The following is a 14,023-nucleotide window of genomic DNA, read 5'->3' as shown; positions in this document are numbered from 1 at the left end:
TCTAAGGTGTCCTTTTACATTTTTAAAGGTTTCCTTCAAACTACTGCTGATGAGTTTTGCTTTTACTATGCAAGAAAAGATGGTGGCTTGTGCTTTCCAGATTTTCCAAGAAAACAAATCAGAGGACCAGCATCTAACTACTTGGACCAGATGGAAGAATACGACAAAGTGGAAGAGATCAGCAGGTTCATAAAGATAAATGTTCTTTAATCTTAAAAAAAAAAAAAAAAGAAAAGAAAAAACCCGACAAGTCTTGTGGTTTTAACAATGAGTCAACTGGCTATGCTCATGTCCAGCAGCTATATCCTCCAGATGCTTTTTGTTTTCTTTTTGGTAGTTTGCTTCTCTAAAATCATATTCGCTTAAATGCTTTTAATGCTGAGACTACTAATCTTCTGTTATGAGCTTGGCTTCTCTCTGATTCATGGGAATTTTATGAGTATAGTTTTAAACTTGAATTTTATGATAGTTGTTAGCTTATGGCACTGTGGAAACATTCAGCACAATTATTAGTAGCAAATCAGAGTTTTATAAATAGATCTTAGAACTTTCTCTCTGAGTGCCTTTCTGTAAGGTTTAATTATTGTGAGTAAAGTCAGTTTTAATTAGAGTCACTGAAAGATGAGATAGTGAGCTTGTGAAATTTTAAAATACATATGTGTTTTGATTCTCTCCTTTACTTCCTAATAGAAGGCTTTTTTGGTTGGCTTTTTTTTTTTCATTGAAAAGAATTTAAAAGAATCAGAGTGTGACCTTGGGTTAGCAGCCCTTCGTGATTATCAAAACCGTTGATTCCTAGAGGAAATATATTTTGAAAAGGATGCTAAGTGCATCCCTTACCTCCTTCATCTCAAGAAAAGCTTACTGGTTTTCTTTAATTTGTTTAGAAAGCACAAACACAACTGCTTCTGTATTCAGGAGGTTGTGAGTGGGCTGCGCCAGCCCGTCAGCGCCCTGCATAGTGGGGATGGCTCACACCGTCTCTTCATTCTGGAAAAAGAAGGTTACGTGAAGATACTTACCCCTGAAGGAGAAATTTTCAAGGAGCCTTATTTGGACATTCACAAACTTGTTCAAAGTGGAATAAAGGTTGGCTTTTTAAATTTTATTTATCTTTGCTCTGGCTATGTTAATTTTATTTTAGTGTTCTCCTCACTAAAGGTATTTCTTTGTAATAAAAGAAATAATATAGGAGAAAATAAGGAGACAACATAAGGGAACAATAATTATGGCAACTAAATCGGGACAATGACATTAATTTTTTAATGTTATTTGGTGACTATTAAGCAGTGCAATCAGATTGATATTTTTGACATCGTTTCCCTATGTAATTTACATACTTAAAATAATTATTGGTTTTATAAAGTATTTGTTTAAATATTGTTTAACAGGCATTAGAATTGTATATCAGCATTTGCTAGCAGAAACAAAGAGGTCTTTGGGTTACTTTGGCAATTGCAAATCATTCTTTTACCGCATCTGTGTTCGAGTCTGTGTCATAAAAAATGCTACTTATACTGTAATTTCCTTGTACAATATTTTTACAGGTAAGTCAGATATTTTTATCTATAATTAGCCACCTTTATAATATATAAGCCCATCTATTGCCTTCTTTCCCACTTCTCCAATTTGAATTCTCATGTTAAAGTAATCTAGTAGGTATATAAATAAAATTATTGTCAAGTTTATTTCACAAGAGAGTAACACAGTACAGTATTAGCAGTACTAAGCTATAAGGCAAATTGTGGCATTCTAAATTAAGACATTTAACAGCTCATGACCGTTTTAGAATGAAACGAATTAAGTATGATTGGGGAAGAACTGGTTATCTTTTTCTAAACTGGAAAAAAAATCAAAGGAGGATTTATACTCTGCTACTCATATCGAAATAAGCTCCTCTTTGCTTTGTTAAGCTCTATTCAAAGGTAAGAACATCAAAACCAGCAGAAACAAATCAGAAAAAAGTATAAATATATTCGATGTCTATCTATTCAATATCTACTACATGAAATAATTAGGGTGACTCAGTTAGATCACAGAGAATACCTATTGTTTGGACCACCCAGCCTCCAGGCCATGTTGTGACAGCATCACCAAGACATACTGCGTAAGAGAAGTATTTTATGGTACTTGTGGTCCTTTAAGGAAAAGGACTTTGGCACCAAGACACAGATCATTTGGAAAAGCTGTTTAAATCAGTAGTTTCCACTTTCTCCCAATAAAATTTTTTATTACACTTCACAGCAAATATTCCAAAGTCTCTTAAAATAAAGCATTAGTGTTTTGCACATCAGAGTTCAATAAATACATTCTGAAATGTGTTCTGATAACTCATTGCAAGTGGTACCTCATGAGGAAGGAATAAAGATGCAGCAGCAAGTGCATTACTCACTGCAAGTGTTTTACTTACCTTGAAAGTTAAACATGCTCTCTATAAAATAAAAAATTGGGGAAAGTAAAGTATTTTAAAAATCATCACCTATAATCCCATCAGTTAAAGAATATCACTATTAACATTTTGATATACTTTCTTCCAGTTTTTATATTAAAATTAAATGAATTTTTCCTGACTACAAAAGGAACACAGGTCCATATTAATAAATGTGGAAACAGAAGAACATGTTTTCTTATAGCTTTTTTCCTAAGAAGTGTTAAAATAAAATTGAAATCAAACCATATATACATCTTTTTAGCCTTCTTTCTTCACCTAACAGTATGTCATGGATATGTTACCAGATTTGGAAACTTTTCTCAAAAACTTAGTTTTTTTGAGTGTTCCATTTCCTTATTATGAGATATTTAGGAAGACCCCCAGTATTTTCCTTTTATCATTGTAAATAATGTTATCTATCATTCTTGTATATATTATTTAACCTGATCATGGATGATTTCTTTAAAATTCACGATAAAAAGAGCATTACTGAGTTGAAGGACATATGCCACAATGCACATTGCCAATTTGCTCTAAAATTTAATATATCTTTGGGTATTTGAGAGAATAATACATAGTTTTCAAATACTATTTTACTTAAAATGTTGGTATGAAAAATCTGTGTATGATAAAATGTAGGTGAAAGAAATGGGCTCAGAATACTTGAAAATTTTGTTGTAAGAAGGAAAAAACTGATGTTCTTGTTTCTACTTCAATTTAACTGCCTAAAGAATGCCCTGCTTCTAATTAGAGTTACTTCAGACGCCCTCTTCATTTACACCCATTCATTGGAATATGAATGAAAGTGTATCTTCTCTGACTTTGAGACATCTCATCATGCAGGAAAATTATACAAACTCGGTTATGACAGTGCCATGATTCTGCAGTATGTTCTGCAGGCCTCTAGGAATTCTGCAGAACCCTTTTTGGCCTTCCTTTCCTAGGAGAGCTGCAGGGCTCCTGGGGCTTAAAATAAACTTCGAAATCCATTCTTCTCCATATGTATTGATAGAATACATATTTCTACATTAAAGACATATTTCAAAGTGCATATTTTGGATTCCCTTAGTATTTGGCACTAGTGATATCAATAAGATAGGAATCTATCACATGGATATTTGAGTGTATACTGATAAGGGAGTAACAAGACCACATCCTTATCGCTTCGAGTAGCTTATACAACAACTGGCCTTTATCTCAGTCTCGAAGGAACTCCTGTCACAAGTCACAGATTGGAAGTGTTAGAAGTGGCTACTGTTGGTTTGATGGGGCGGATGCCAACACATTCATGAGTTGATTAGGATTATGCCATTGACTTTTGTGGTATGCCCCTCAGAGACTTCTGAAGTGAAAACATTATCACAGTTACTTCACAGTCATTTTTCAGGCTTCTTGATATGTGAATAGTTAGTTGTTCATGTTAGTGTACAGTTAGTGTATTCTGTGTTCGTCAGTGATCATTTTGCATTAATAATGCAAATATGAATTTTCATAAATTATTATGCATATCACTTCTCTAGTCTTTTAGTTTTAAAAATCCTAAGAGAGGGAATAAAGCTGTTTTAACAGACCAAAGTATTGATTGCAATTTTCAAATCACAGAATTAATAATGTATATGAAACCCAACCTTGGTATGTTTGAAATAAATACAGGACAAACCACAGTGATGATCTCCCCATGATATTAAGTAATGACCAGTATGAGTATATTAAATCAGACATAAAGAGGAACTCTTGATTATAAGAGTTTCTAAAAGCTAGTGCTGGCTATAGGGAATTTGGAATTCCTTTTCTGCTAATTGTCAATTAAGAATTGACAGGGATATCTGTCACCTGGTTAAGGACGGGCCTTTTTGTGGCAAAAAGCTAGACTTAGTTGATCTCCTTCAATCTCTATCAGCCCTGATTCTGATACCACCAGCAAAGAGCCAGTCATTTGGGGAACTTGGAAAACTCCTCCCTAAATGGGTCCTGACTGAAGCTAAAAATATGGCATCTGGTTTTTATCTAACACCCTGATTGTAGGAGATTTCAGTACCCTGTGAGTGTAACTAAGTTTCACCGAGCAAAAGTTAGGTGCAAAAGTGCAAAGCACCCGCTAAAGAATTGACTTCTTTCTGCTAAAGGAAATAAATTATGGAGTTGGATTAATGGAGTAAACTCCGTGCCATATGAATTTAAACTGCCATTTAGGAAGAGGTGATTCCCTTCACAACAGCTCAAATCCTAGAAGACTGAGCTTGGTGAAATTGCCAAGAGTAAGTCAAAAATAGGTTCGAAAACTAGATAGTGGTTTGCTAGATCTTTGGTGCTAGTGCACTGTACAAGCTGACCACTCATACTGATGCTATGAAGAATGGCTCGAGTGTCCAACTGGTGAGCAAACTTTAAAATCTTCATTTTGTGTGTCTAGTGTCGGGGGGAGGGCTTCTACCTTGTCTGTTGTTGATATTGTTTTTCCCAAAGAGGGAAATTCCAGGATCCTGGTGATTTGAAATCTTTAAATTGAGCTTCTATCTGAATTACTAGTCAAAACTTCTGGAAGTACTAGAACCAGCCTCATCTACTTGAAGTCCTTGAGGAGGATAGACCAGTGGTTTCCAAAAATGGCTGCAGAGTAGAACCGCCTGGGAGCTTTAGAAAATTCTGCTGCCCAAATTAAATCAGAATATCTAGAGCTAGGACTCGGGCATTGATACATTTTTAAAGCGTTTACAGGTAATTTCAGAAGCACTGGTCTAGACTGAGCCAGACCCCCGGATCAGTTGAATAAGGAATGAGACACATTTTCTCTGCCCATCCGGGGCCAAGTCATATTATTGAAATGACCACTGAGAGCAAATGGTTGGACACCAGTTGTCATTGTCCTGTACCTTCTGTCATTTACCTGACCTACACATATTACTTGTCCACTCTGAGTGAGGAGATGAGTAGTTAACTCTGTCAGCATTGTAAGATTCTTGATAGAAAGTTTCGGAAAATGACACTTAAAAATCTCAACAGTTGGGCTTCCCTGGTGGCGCAGTGGTTGAGAGTCCGCCTGCCGATGCAGGGGACGCGGGTTCATGCCCTGGTCCGGGAAGATCCCACATGACGCGGAGTGGCTGGGCCCATGAGCCATGGCCGCTGAGCCTGCGCTGCTCCGCGACGGGAGAGGCCACAGCAGTGAGAGGCCCGCATACCGCAAAAAAGAAAAGAAAAAAAAACCTCAACAATTCATTCTAATTGGACAATTGCTTTACCTATTACGTTTTCCTATTTTTGTTCCTTTTGGGAATATGGTATTCAGCTAGTTGGCAAATTGTTCTCATTCCTGTTCCTAAACTATGTAGTTTGCTATTATATCTGAAAACGCTTGTTACGCCAGAAGTTACTCTAGTCTAATCTTACCAAACTTCCCCTGACCACCAAGGATCTGAAAGTCAGCCTTAGCTTTGCATGTGTGTGGCAGTTAAGACAAGCCTGCGCCTGTCACCTACAGGGTGGACCCCCAGGGAATCCGACACACACCGTTCTCTGCACCCCAGTTCTCAGGGGCAGTCAGAGGACCAAGAGGCTCGCACCCGCAGCAGACAGAGAGCTAAGACTTGTCGATCATTGGAACAAGTGTGCCTGGGCTCCTGTCCCTCTCTATCTACTTGGGTCCTCATTTCAAAAGATGCTTTTCGAAGCAGTCCTTTTACCGCGGGAGGAGAGGACGTAAGGCTGAAAGCTGCTGTTGTCCGGCTGGCTGAGCCCATTGACACTGGGGCTCTTGAGAGACAGTGACCCAGGTGCCCAGGAGCCACAAGAGCATGTGGAGGAGGACGCAGTGTGTGCCGGGGCAGGACCCGGCCGGGCAGCCTCTGATTTCACATGCTTGCAAATCACATGCATACTTAATGAGCAGCGAAAGTTTAGTGAAATCCATTGCTCATCATCCCATTGGGATTGATGTCCTACTTTTCTGAAGTTTGTCAGAGACCCTTCCTTTTACATCTTCCTCTGTCTTTAACTGGTGATCTTATGGCAGCCCATGCAATGTTAGCGTATTTTTTTTTCAAGTGAAATGAGTCAGAACATAAATGAGAAGCAATTTACTTTTCAAAACTGTTGTTGGAAACATAGCACGCATGTGTGCACACACGTACACATGTATGTGGCAGTGATTGGGTCCCATATCAAATGCTTCCTCAGGAAAATTGTTAGAACTCTGCTTTAAAGCATGCTTCACGTTGAAAGAAAGTGTGTGTTCGGTTGAAAGAAAACAGCAATATATTTAGTATATTTGATAAATATTGCAATACAATAGAAGAGTCACCATTCTGGAATTTTTTGTATATGTGACATTTTTAAAGTTTGTGACCTATCAAACTACTGCATTAGAATTTATTAAATCTCATCTGAAAGACAATTGCTCTAGTGGTAGAAATAACCATTAGATAAATTCATTCTAAAAGTGGTAGAAAGTTAATTGAAGAGTCTTTCCTCAGATAAAAACTTTTAAATGCCTTATTTTGGGGGTAGTTTAAAATTCTGGTTCCAAACCATTAAAATATAGATCCGCAAGTAAAATTTTTTACTGTGTTTTTTTTAATATATATATCAAGGTAGTAATGATGTGGCATTAAACCCAACTTTATTTTATTGAGTGTTGCTGACCCTACATCAGAATGCCCTGTACTCTGAGATAAATGTTGTTTTCAATTTTTACATAAGTCTAATCTCATTTTAAATCTAATACAAAAGTCCACAGAGAAATAATTTTTTTGTCCCTTGGTCATGTGAAATAATCTCAGTGTAATTTCATTTGGTTAAGTTAATTTCATTTCTGGTGCTCTTACTTTTTTATTTTGGCATTTGCAATTCTACTGATAAAGCATTTTAATAAATGTCAATGGACATAGATATGGTGTATGCCAGTATAAACTGGTTTAATCTATAAAGTACTCTCCAGCATGCATCATGTTTTTTTTACTGAAGTCGAAACTGCAGTAAGCAGGGTCCCTCCAGTTGAGTAAAGAAAGACCTGCTTTCTCCTACATTTTAGGTCCTGTAACTCACAGCTGAGGTGAGGAAAGCTTTTACATGAATGTCTTTATATTTATCTAAGACTTGAAGGGCAAAGGAAATAGAGCCTATAAATCTCAGAAGTCCTATGGTAATCATTTAAAACAAGTGAAAAACCAAGAAATCTGCACCCTAGAGAAGGTCACTGCCATCTTTCAAAAGCATCTGTCTGGACGTGGCAGCCACCACCTCTCTGTATCTGACTAGAAAGAGAACAGAGAAGGGCTGCTGGTGATATCAGTTGGCACGACTTTCCAGTGGCTCTATTATCTAATGAAAAGGAAATCACAGGTGTCCCAAAACTGCCTCTAAGTAGTAGAAGGTAGCACAGTACTCCCTTTTAGAGACAGTCAATAGCTTTTCTTTCCCAGTACTAAAGAGAGTCTTCAAGCCAGCCATGTTGTTAGCAAGAATACAGTAAGTCCCCTACGTACGAACGAGTCCTGTTCCGAGAGCACGTTCATTAAGTCCAATTTGTTCTTAAGTCCAACAGAGTTAGCCTAGGTACCCAAATAACACAATCGGCTCTATATACTGTACTGTAATTGGTTTATAATACTTTTCACACAAACAACACGTAAAAAAACAAACACAAAAAATAAAGAAAACATTTTTAATCTTACAATACAATACCTTGAAAAGTACAGTAGTACAGTACAACAGCTGGTATACAGGGGCTGACATCAAGTAAACAGGCAAGAAGAGTTACTGACTGGAGGAGGGAGAGGAGGTGGGAGATGGTAGAGCTGAAGCATCGTCAGCAGTAGGAGACGGAGGGCAAGCTGCAATTTCACTCACACCTGACGTTGATGGAATGCATGTTCGCATCTTTCAAAATTCGCAACTTGAAGGTTCATATGTAGGGGACTTACTGTACTCTAGTCTTCTCTCTTACTAATCATAACCACCATTCTTTTAAGCACTTACTTTGCTAAGCCATTCCATAGAGTACCTCTGTAATCCTTCTGGTAACCCTGTGAGGCAGGTATGCATATCCCATTTCACAGATGAAGAGACTGAGACCCAGAAGTTAAGGAAACTGCCCAAGAGAACAGCACAGCGCCAGTAGCAGAGCCAGATTTGCAAGGCAGTTGTCGGACGCCATTCTGTCAACCACGGTGCTGTGCTACACTGTGCTTTTGATCAGCAGTCACTGCACAGGAGAGAAGACTGGGTAGCACGTTTAAGAAGCAGAGATGGGTGACGGTTGGTGTAGACATGCTCAGTGCTGCTCGTCCTGGCTCGCAGGACAGTGGGGAGGCTGAGGGCCTAGGTCTAATGTCAGGCATACAGACTTGGGTGCTAGTCACTGCATTCATACCACGTGCTGGTTGTTTGACTCTGGACAAGTTATTTAACCTCTAGGCTTGGTTTCTTCATCTGTAGTATAGAGGTGACAAAAGGTTGCACCTACGACTTTACGTGTACAATCTCACATGAATCCGAAGTACTTTGTAAGCATTAGCTGTTATCATCATCTATTACACTAACATGAAAAGAAGAGGAAGGAAAGGAAAAGGTGCCCAGCCCTCAGAATGACTTACAAGCTCCTGTGGCCACAGTTAACTAGACTCTGTAGTATTTAACAGTCCCCCCTCGTATGGGATTGGATGACAATTTATGGAAATTCCATGATAGTGTTAGTGTTTGCACCAAAATTCTATGGCAGTCTTATGGGAGCAAAGTTATACCGACGTGTGTCTGTGGGTTTACTTCCATGCAAAAAGATAAACCTAGAATATTTTTTTTATCAAAATGTATAACTGGAGGAAGAGAACATCTTCATTTTTAGATCATCACCTCTTGGCATTAGGTGTAGGGCATTGCCACCTACCTCATTATGCAAAACGCCCCAGGTCTGGAGTTTCTCAGAGCACATGCCTGACGATGATTAAGCACAAAGCAGCTGACCCATGAGCACGGCAGCAAAAGCTTCCTCAGCATTTCCTTGCTTTCAGAGTAGTTTTTCTCAACCTGGATATTATAGTAATGTAGGTCTTTTTGTGTGTTTATTTTGGAACATGGTTTGTGTCCCTCTGCCATAGAGCTAATAAATTGTAGGATTTGCAAAGGAAATATACGGAGACTGAAAACTAAGAAAGCACATATTTTTGCCCACCAGCAACAATCGCTCAGAGCACAGATTTAGAATCTCAGGATCTGGGAGGGGAGCAATTGGGCAAAGTTGCTCTGAAATTAACATGTAATGTCATGATACAAAGAGTGTATTACTCAACAAAATATTTTTGTAAAAGAAGCAGATGAGGTCAGGGAAGACAGAAGTTTAAAGGAAGGTTTCAGAATTAAACAACATAACAGACATCAGTTAATTTATCATGAAATGTGCTAGAGGTCAGGTGTGAGAATATATACATGAAATGATCTCAGCTACCTCCCTCTCAGACCCCAGGCTGCAGTAGACCCTTTTCCTATCACATCAACTCAGTAGTTTACAGAAAGCTTCCTAAATCTGTAAGCACGTTTGCTCCTTGATTTGTCTTCTTACCTAAGACCAATTTTGGGAGTTTGTTTACGTAGCATTTGCCTTTTAACAGACTTCTTTCATCTTTACATTTCTATACTAAATATATAGAGAGATTTATGTATATAATATATAATACTTATGGAAAATAAATATGTACATAAATATGTTATCAATTACTATAATCCATTTTAATTTATTTGTTGGTAGTATTCGCCAATTGACGTTTAGTTTTGTTTTGTTTTGTTTTTAAAGTCTGAAAGTCTGCAATTATGTTGAACTATCCTAATATCAAAGTGGCCAGAACTGAGGACATTTTGAAAAACGGGGTCACTGTCTAGAAATTAAATCATCTTTGGAAAGCTATTTATTGAGACCATTCTGTAATGTGTTATAATGAGAAAAGTTCGAGAACATCTTTTTCTAAATCATGTCATTTTCTATCCCAGCTTGTCTTTGTGATACTAGGTGACAGTACGTATGGCCACAGTGGCTTTTGGGAATTACCATCCAAAAGGAGTAAAATTTGACTCTTTTTCCTAGTGAATTTTCATTTTACTCTATCTGGGCATGTTGTATACAACTAACTTTAAATTCATCCATTTACTCATTTTAAAATGTTGTGCAGTTCCACAGGCCTAAATTTCAAATCACAGAAAATCTGTAAAAAATAATTATTTGTTTAAGACAAAAAATATGAGCTAATTATTCTATCATACATATATGTAGTAGCACAAAAACAGAAAAAAAAACCATCAATAAATTTGATCTAAACTAATACCATGATTGCTTGCGGTTGACATTATATTTAATCTGCTTGTACAACTGAACCCAATAAGCTGAAACTAATATGAAAATAAAGCATGATGACAAAGGATCTTAAAGGTTTATATATTGTCACAAAATTCTTGAGAAAAGAATATTCCTTCCAAATATTCAAATATTGAACATTCTGGCTTTCTCTTTAAAAGTAACTAAATTCTGTACTTTAAGAAAAAAATTCTAATAAGCTGTTTCCAAACCAACCTCTTATCCTAAAGTACCTTTGATCCAAATGGATCACACAGTTAAATAAAATGACATCTGTCCTCAGGCTATTTCTAGATAGGGAAAACACATCTGTTCTAAAAACTCTTAGCCAACAGTTTGAAACTGTTCAGAAGAATTCCTTAAAAAAAGAAAAGACTATGTACAGAGAGCAAAGAGAAGATGCTTGAGGTTGGAAAAAATTAGGACAGCACTAACCCTTAAGAGGATAAAAAGATAACCCAATGTAATTCCCATTAAATTCTTAGCCTTTCTATGAAAGATTTGGTGATGAGATTCCCACAGTGCAAACATCTTTGTGGATGGATGTGAACACACCTGTTCAGGAAAAGGGAAACAAAACTTGAACTGACTCCCTTCCCACACAGGTCACCAAACATCTGTCATAAGTTATCAATTACTAGCCTAGACTGGACTCAAGCCTGTGACCTGAGGTTGAAAAAGCCACGTAGCTCATTCTGTCTCTTACCTAGTCTGTGGTTTTACCCTGTACCACTGGTAAAGCTTCTGTTTAAATCTCCAGGGGTTTGGAAGACCAGGTTGACCCCGTGACATTCATAATGTATTTACTCCCAGGGTTTCCACGCACACCACCCTGGGGCTGATCTTAGTTAGGATTGTGTGACTTGCAGTAATGTAGGCAGCTCCAAAAAGATTTACCCAATAGTTGACATAGTTCTTTAATTGCATAAGTTCCTTAATTGCAACCTAAAGACAATGTCTTCTTGTCCAAGGAAGGTTGTGTGTGTGTGCGCGCGTGTGTGTGTGTGTATTTTAAGATTTTGACTTTGATTAAATGTCAATACATATAAAACTTCTGCATAAAAGCAGAGAAACGAAACAAAGAAAGAAAACCAAAAAAGGCTTATGGGCATGACTAACTAGGTGAGCTTCTTCCCTTGTAATTATTAAAACTTTGGGCGACAGCATCAAATTGTCAATGCTTTTGATCCCTCCTGTGTCTCTTTCCTGTAATATCCCACCTCAGTTGGGTACATGTGAGAACTAATCTCTGAGTGGCTATGGCGCTCATCCACGGAGTTTGCCAGTGGTTGTGTGATTTGGAGCAATCTGCTTAACCTTCTGTGATTCTCTACGTCCTCATCTTCGAAATCAGAGGACTAGGCTAAATGATACCTTAGGTCTTTTCTAGCTCTAAAATTCTGTGAAATAGAAAGCAGTGTAAGTCTCCAACATTTTCCAAGAAAATTATGGTAAAGAGAAGTGGTCAGTGTGGCTCCGACATTGGCAACTCCACCATTGCCCAGGCTCAGAGAGCATGGGGCTCACTTTGCTTTATTCTGATTTTTTGCCTTTGCACTGATATAGAAACACAGGCAGTGTCTCCCAGTGCAGAGCCCACCGGGCACCCTACCACACTGACAGATAGGTGCACTCACCTTTCCGGAAGGTCACCATCACTCCAGTTAATTTTTAAAAGCTGCATAACTCAGCATGAAGTGAGACTTCAGGTTTCAGTTAATGGAAGCATGATGTCTTTAATGTGTAGGAATAATAGGGTGGTAAGTTTTCAAACCTGGGTTCGAAGGTAAAGATACACCATGACCTTGAAGTGAGCAGTACTTGGTGTGCTGGGGAGGACACACTATGGAGCTGAGTGACAGAAGAGGAGAGTCCTCATAGGAGATAAGATTGCAGAGCACCTATGTAGTGCTGGCAGGGTGGAAGGTGTGCATCAGATAATGCAGGGTCTCACATGCTCTCCTAAGGTCTTTGGCTTTTCCTGTGAGTGAAAGGGGGAATCACTGGAGGATTTTGAACAGAAGACTGACACGGTCTGACTTAAGCCTTTTTTTATATATATATAAATTTATTTATTTTTGGCTGCGTTGGGTCTTCGTTGCTGTGCGCGGTCTTTCTCTAGCTGCAACGAGCAGTGGCCATTCTTTGTTGCGGTGCGCGGGCCTCTCATTGGTGGTGCAGTGGTTAAGAATCCGCCTGCCAATGCAGGGGACACGGGTTCAAGCCCTGGTCCGGGAAAATCCCACATTGCCGCGGAGCAACTAAGCCCATGCGCCACAACTACTGAGCCTGCGCTCTGGAGCCCACGAGCCACAACTCCTGAGCCTGTGAGCCACAGCTACTGAAGCCCGCGCGCCTAGAGCCCATGCTCCGCAACAAGAGAAGCTGCCGCAATGGCTTAAGCCTTTTTAAACAAGATCAATAGCAGTGGTGTAGAGATAGCCGGCGAGGCAGGGCAGGAGTGGAAGGAGGGACACAGGGAAGAATATCGACTCCTGGTACTAGTTCTGCTCTGAAAGTGCCTTGTGCCAACGGGCAAGTCATTGACCACTTGAGCCTCGATTTTTCTCTGTAAAGGAGCGAATCAGTAATAGCTGAGCTTCCTTTCATTTCCAACTTTCAGTGCATCAACACTTGGAGAAATATTTAGACATTTACCCTATTAAAGGTAAGCATTTTTACACATGGTGTTTACCGAATGTATACCTTCTTTCCCATAGTTTTAAAGTGCAGATTTTAAAATTCAATACCTTAACAACATAGGACATTTAATTGGTTCCGGTGAAAGGTTGTGAATTACAGGAAAATATCAGTTATGGTATTTTATATAAAGAAGAGGGCTCACTCTATACCAGTCGTAAATGTTAATTCATGAAAATGGTAACCACAACTAAAGACTATCTGTGTACTCACACACACGTTCCTCCTCAGGAAATGTACATTTACATAGAGGAAGGGGGTCAGGTGATTATTTTTTAAAAGGGTAATTATAATTGGATTTAGTGTATAAGAGGCCAAAATCCAGGTATCCTTAAGTCAGAGAATATTAAAATAATGATGGAATACAAAACTATGGCCTTCTAATAAGGAGGATACACAAATATTATTGTAGGGAATTTCTAACTATTTAAATTATAAAATAATTACCTAAAAAATAAAAATAAAATAATGACTTGACTTCTAAAATATCCATAATTCACTCTCCAAAGTAGAATATTCCCACATATAGTCAGTGAGTTTCTTTTTTGTTT

General features: G+C 38.3%; 1 protein-coding gene across 2 annotated transcripts in view; it reads left to right on the top strand.

Moving 5' to 3' along the window:
- HHIP (hedgehog interacting protein) overlaps positions 1-14,023 on the top strand; it is a 95,196-nt gene that overhangs the window by 12,756 nt on the left and 68,417 nt on the right. For both annotated transcript variants that reach the window (XM_060299720.2, XM_030878313.3), the window contains exons 3-4: positions 29-185; positions 888-1,089. In XM_060299720.2, coding sequence (XP_060155703.1) covers positions 29-185; positions 888-1,089 — 359 coding nt within the window. The remainder of the gene's footprint in view (positions 1-28; positions 186-887; positions 1,090-14,023) is intronic.

This window comes from Globicephala melas, chromosome 5 (assembly GCF_963455315.2).
Source record: "Globicephala melas chromosome 5, mGloMel1.2, whole genome shotgun sequence".
NCBI classification, from domain to species: Eukaryota; Metazoa; Chordata; class Mammalia; order Artiodactyla; family Delphinidae; genus Globicephala; species Globicephala melas.
The sequence above is the reverse complement of the archived record's forward strand: the minus strand, read 5'-3'. Positions and strand labels throughout refer to the sequence as shown.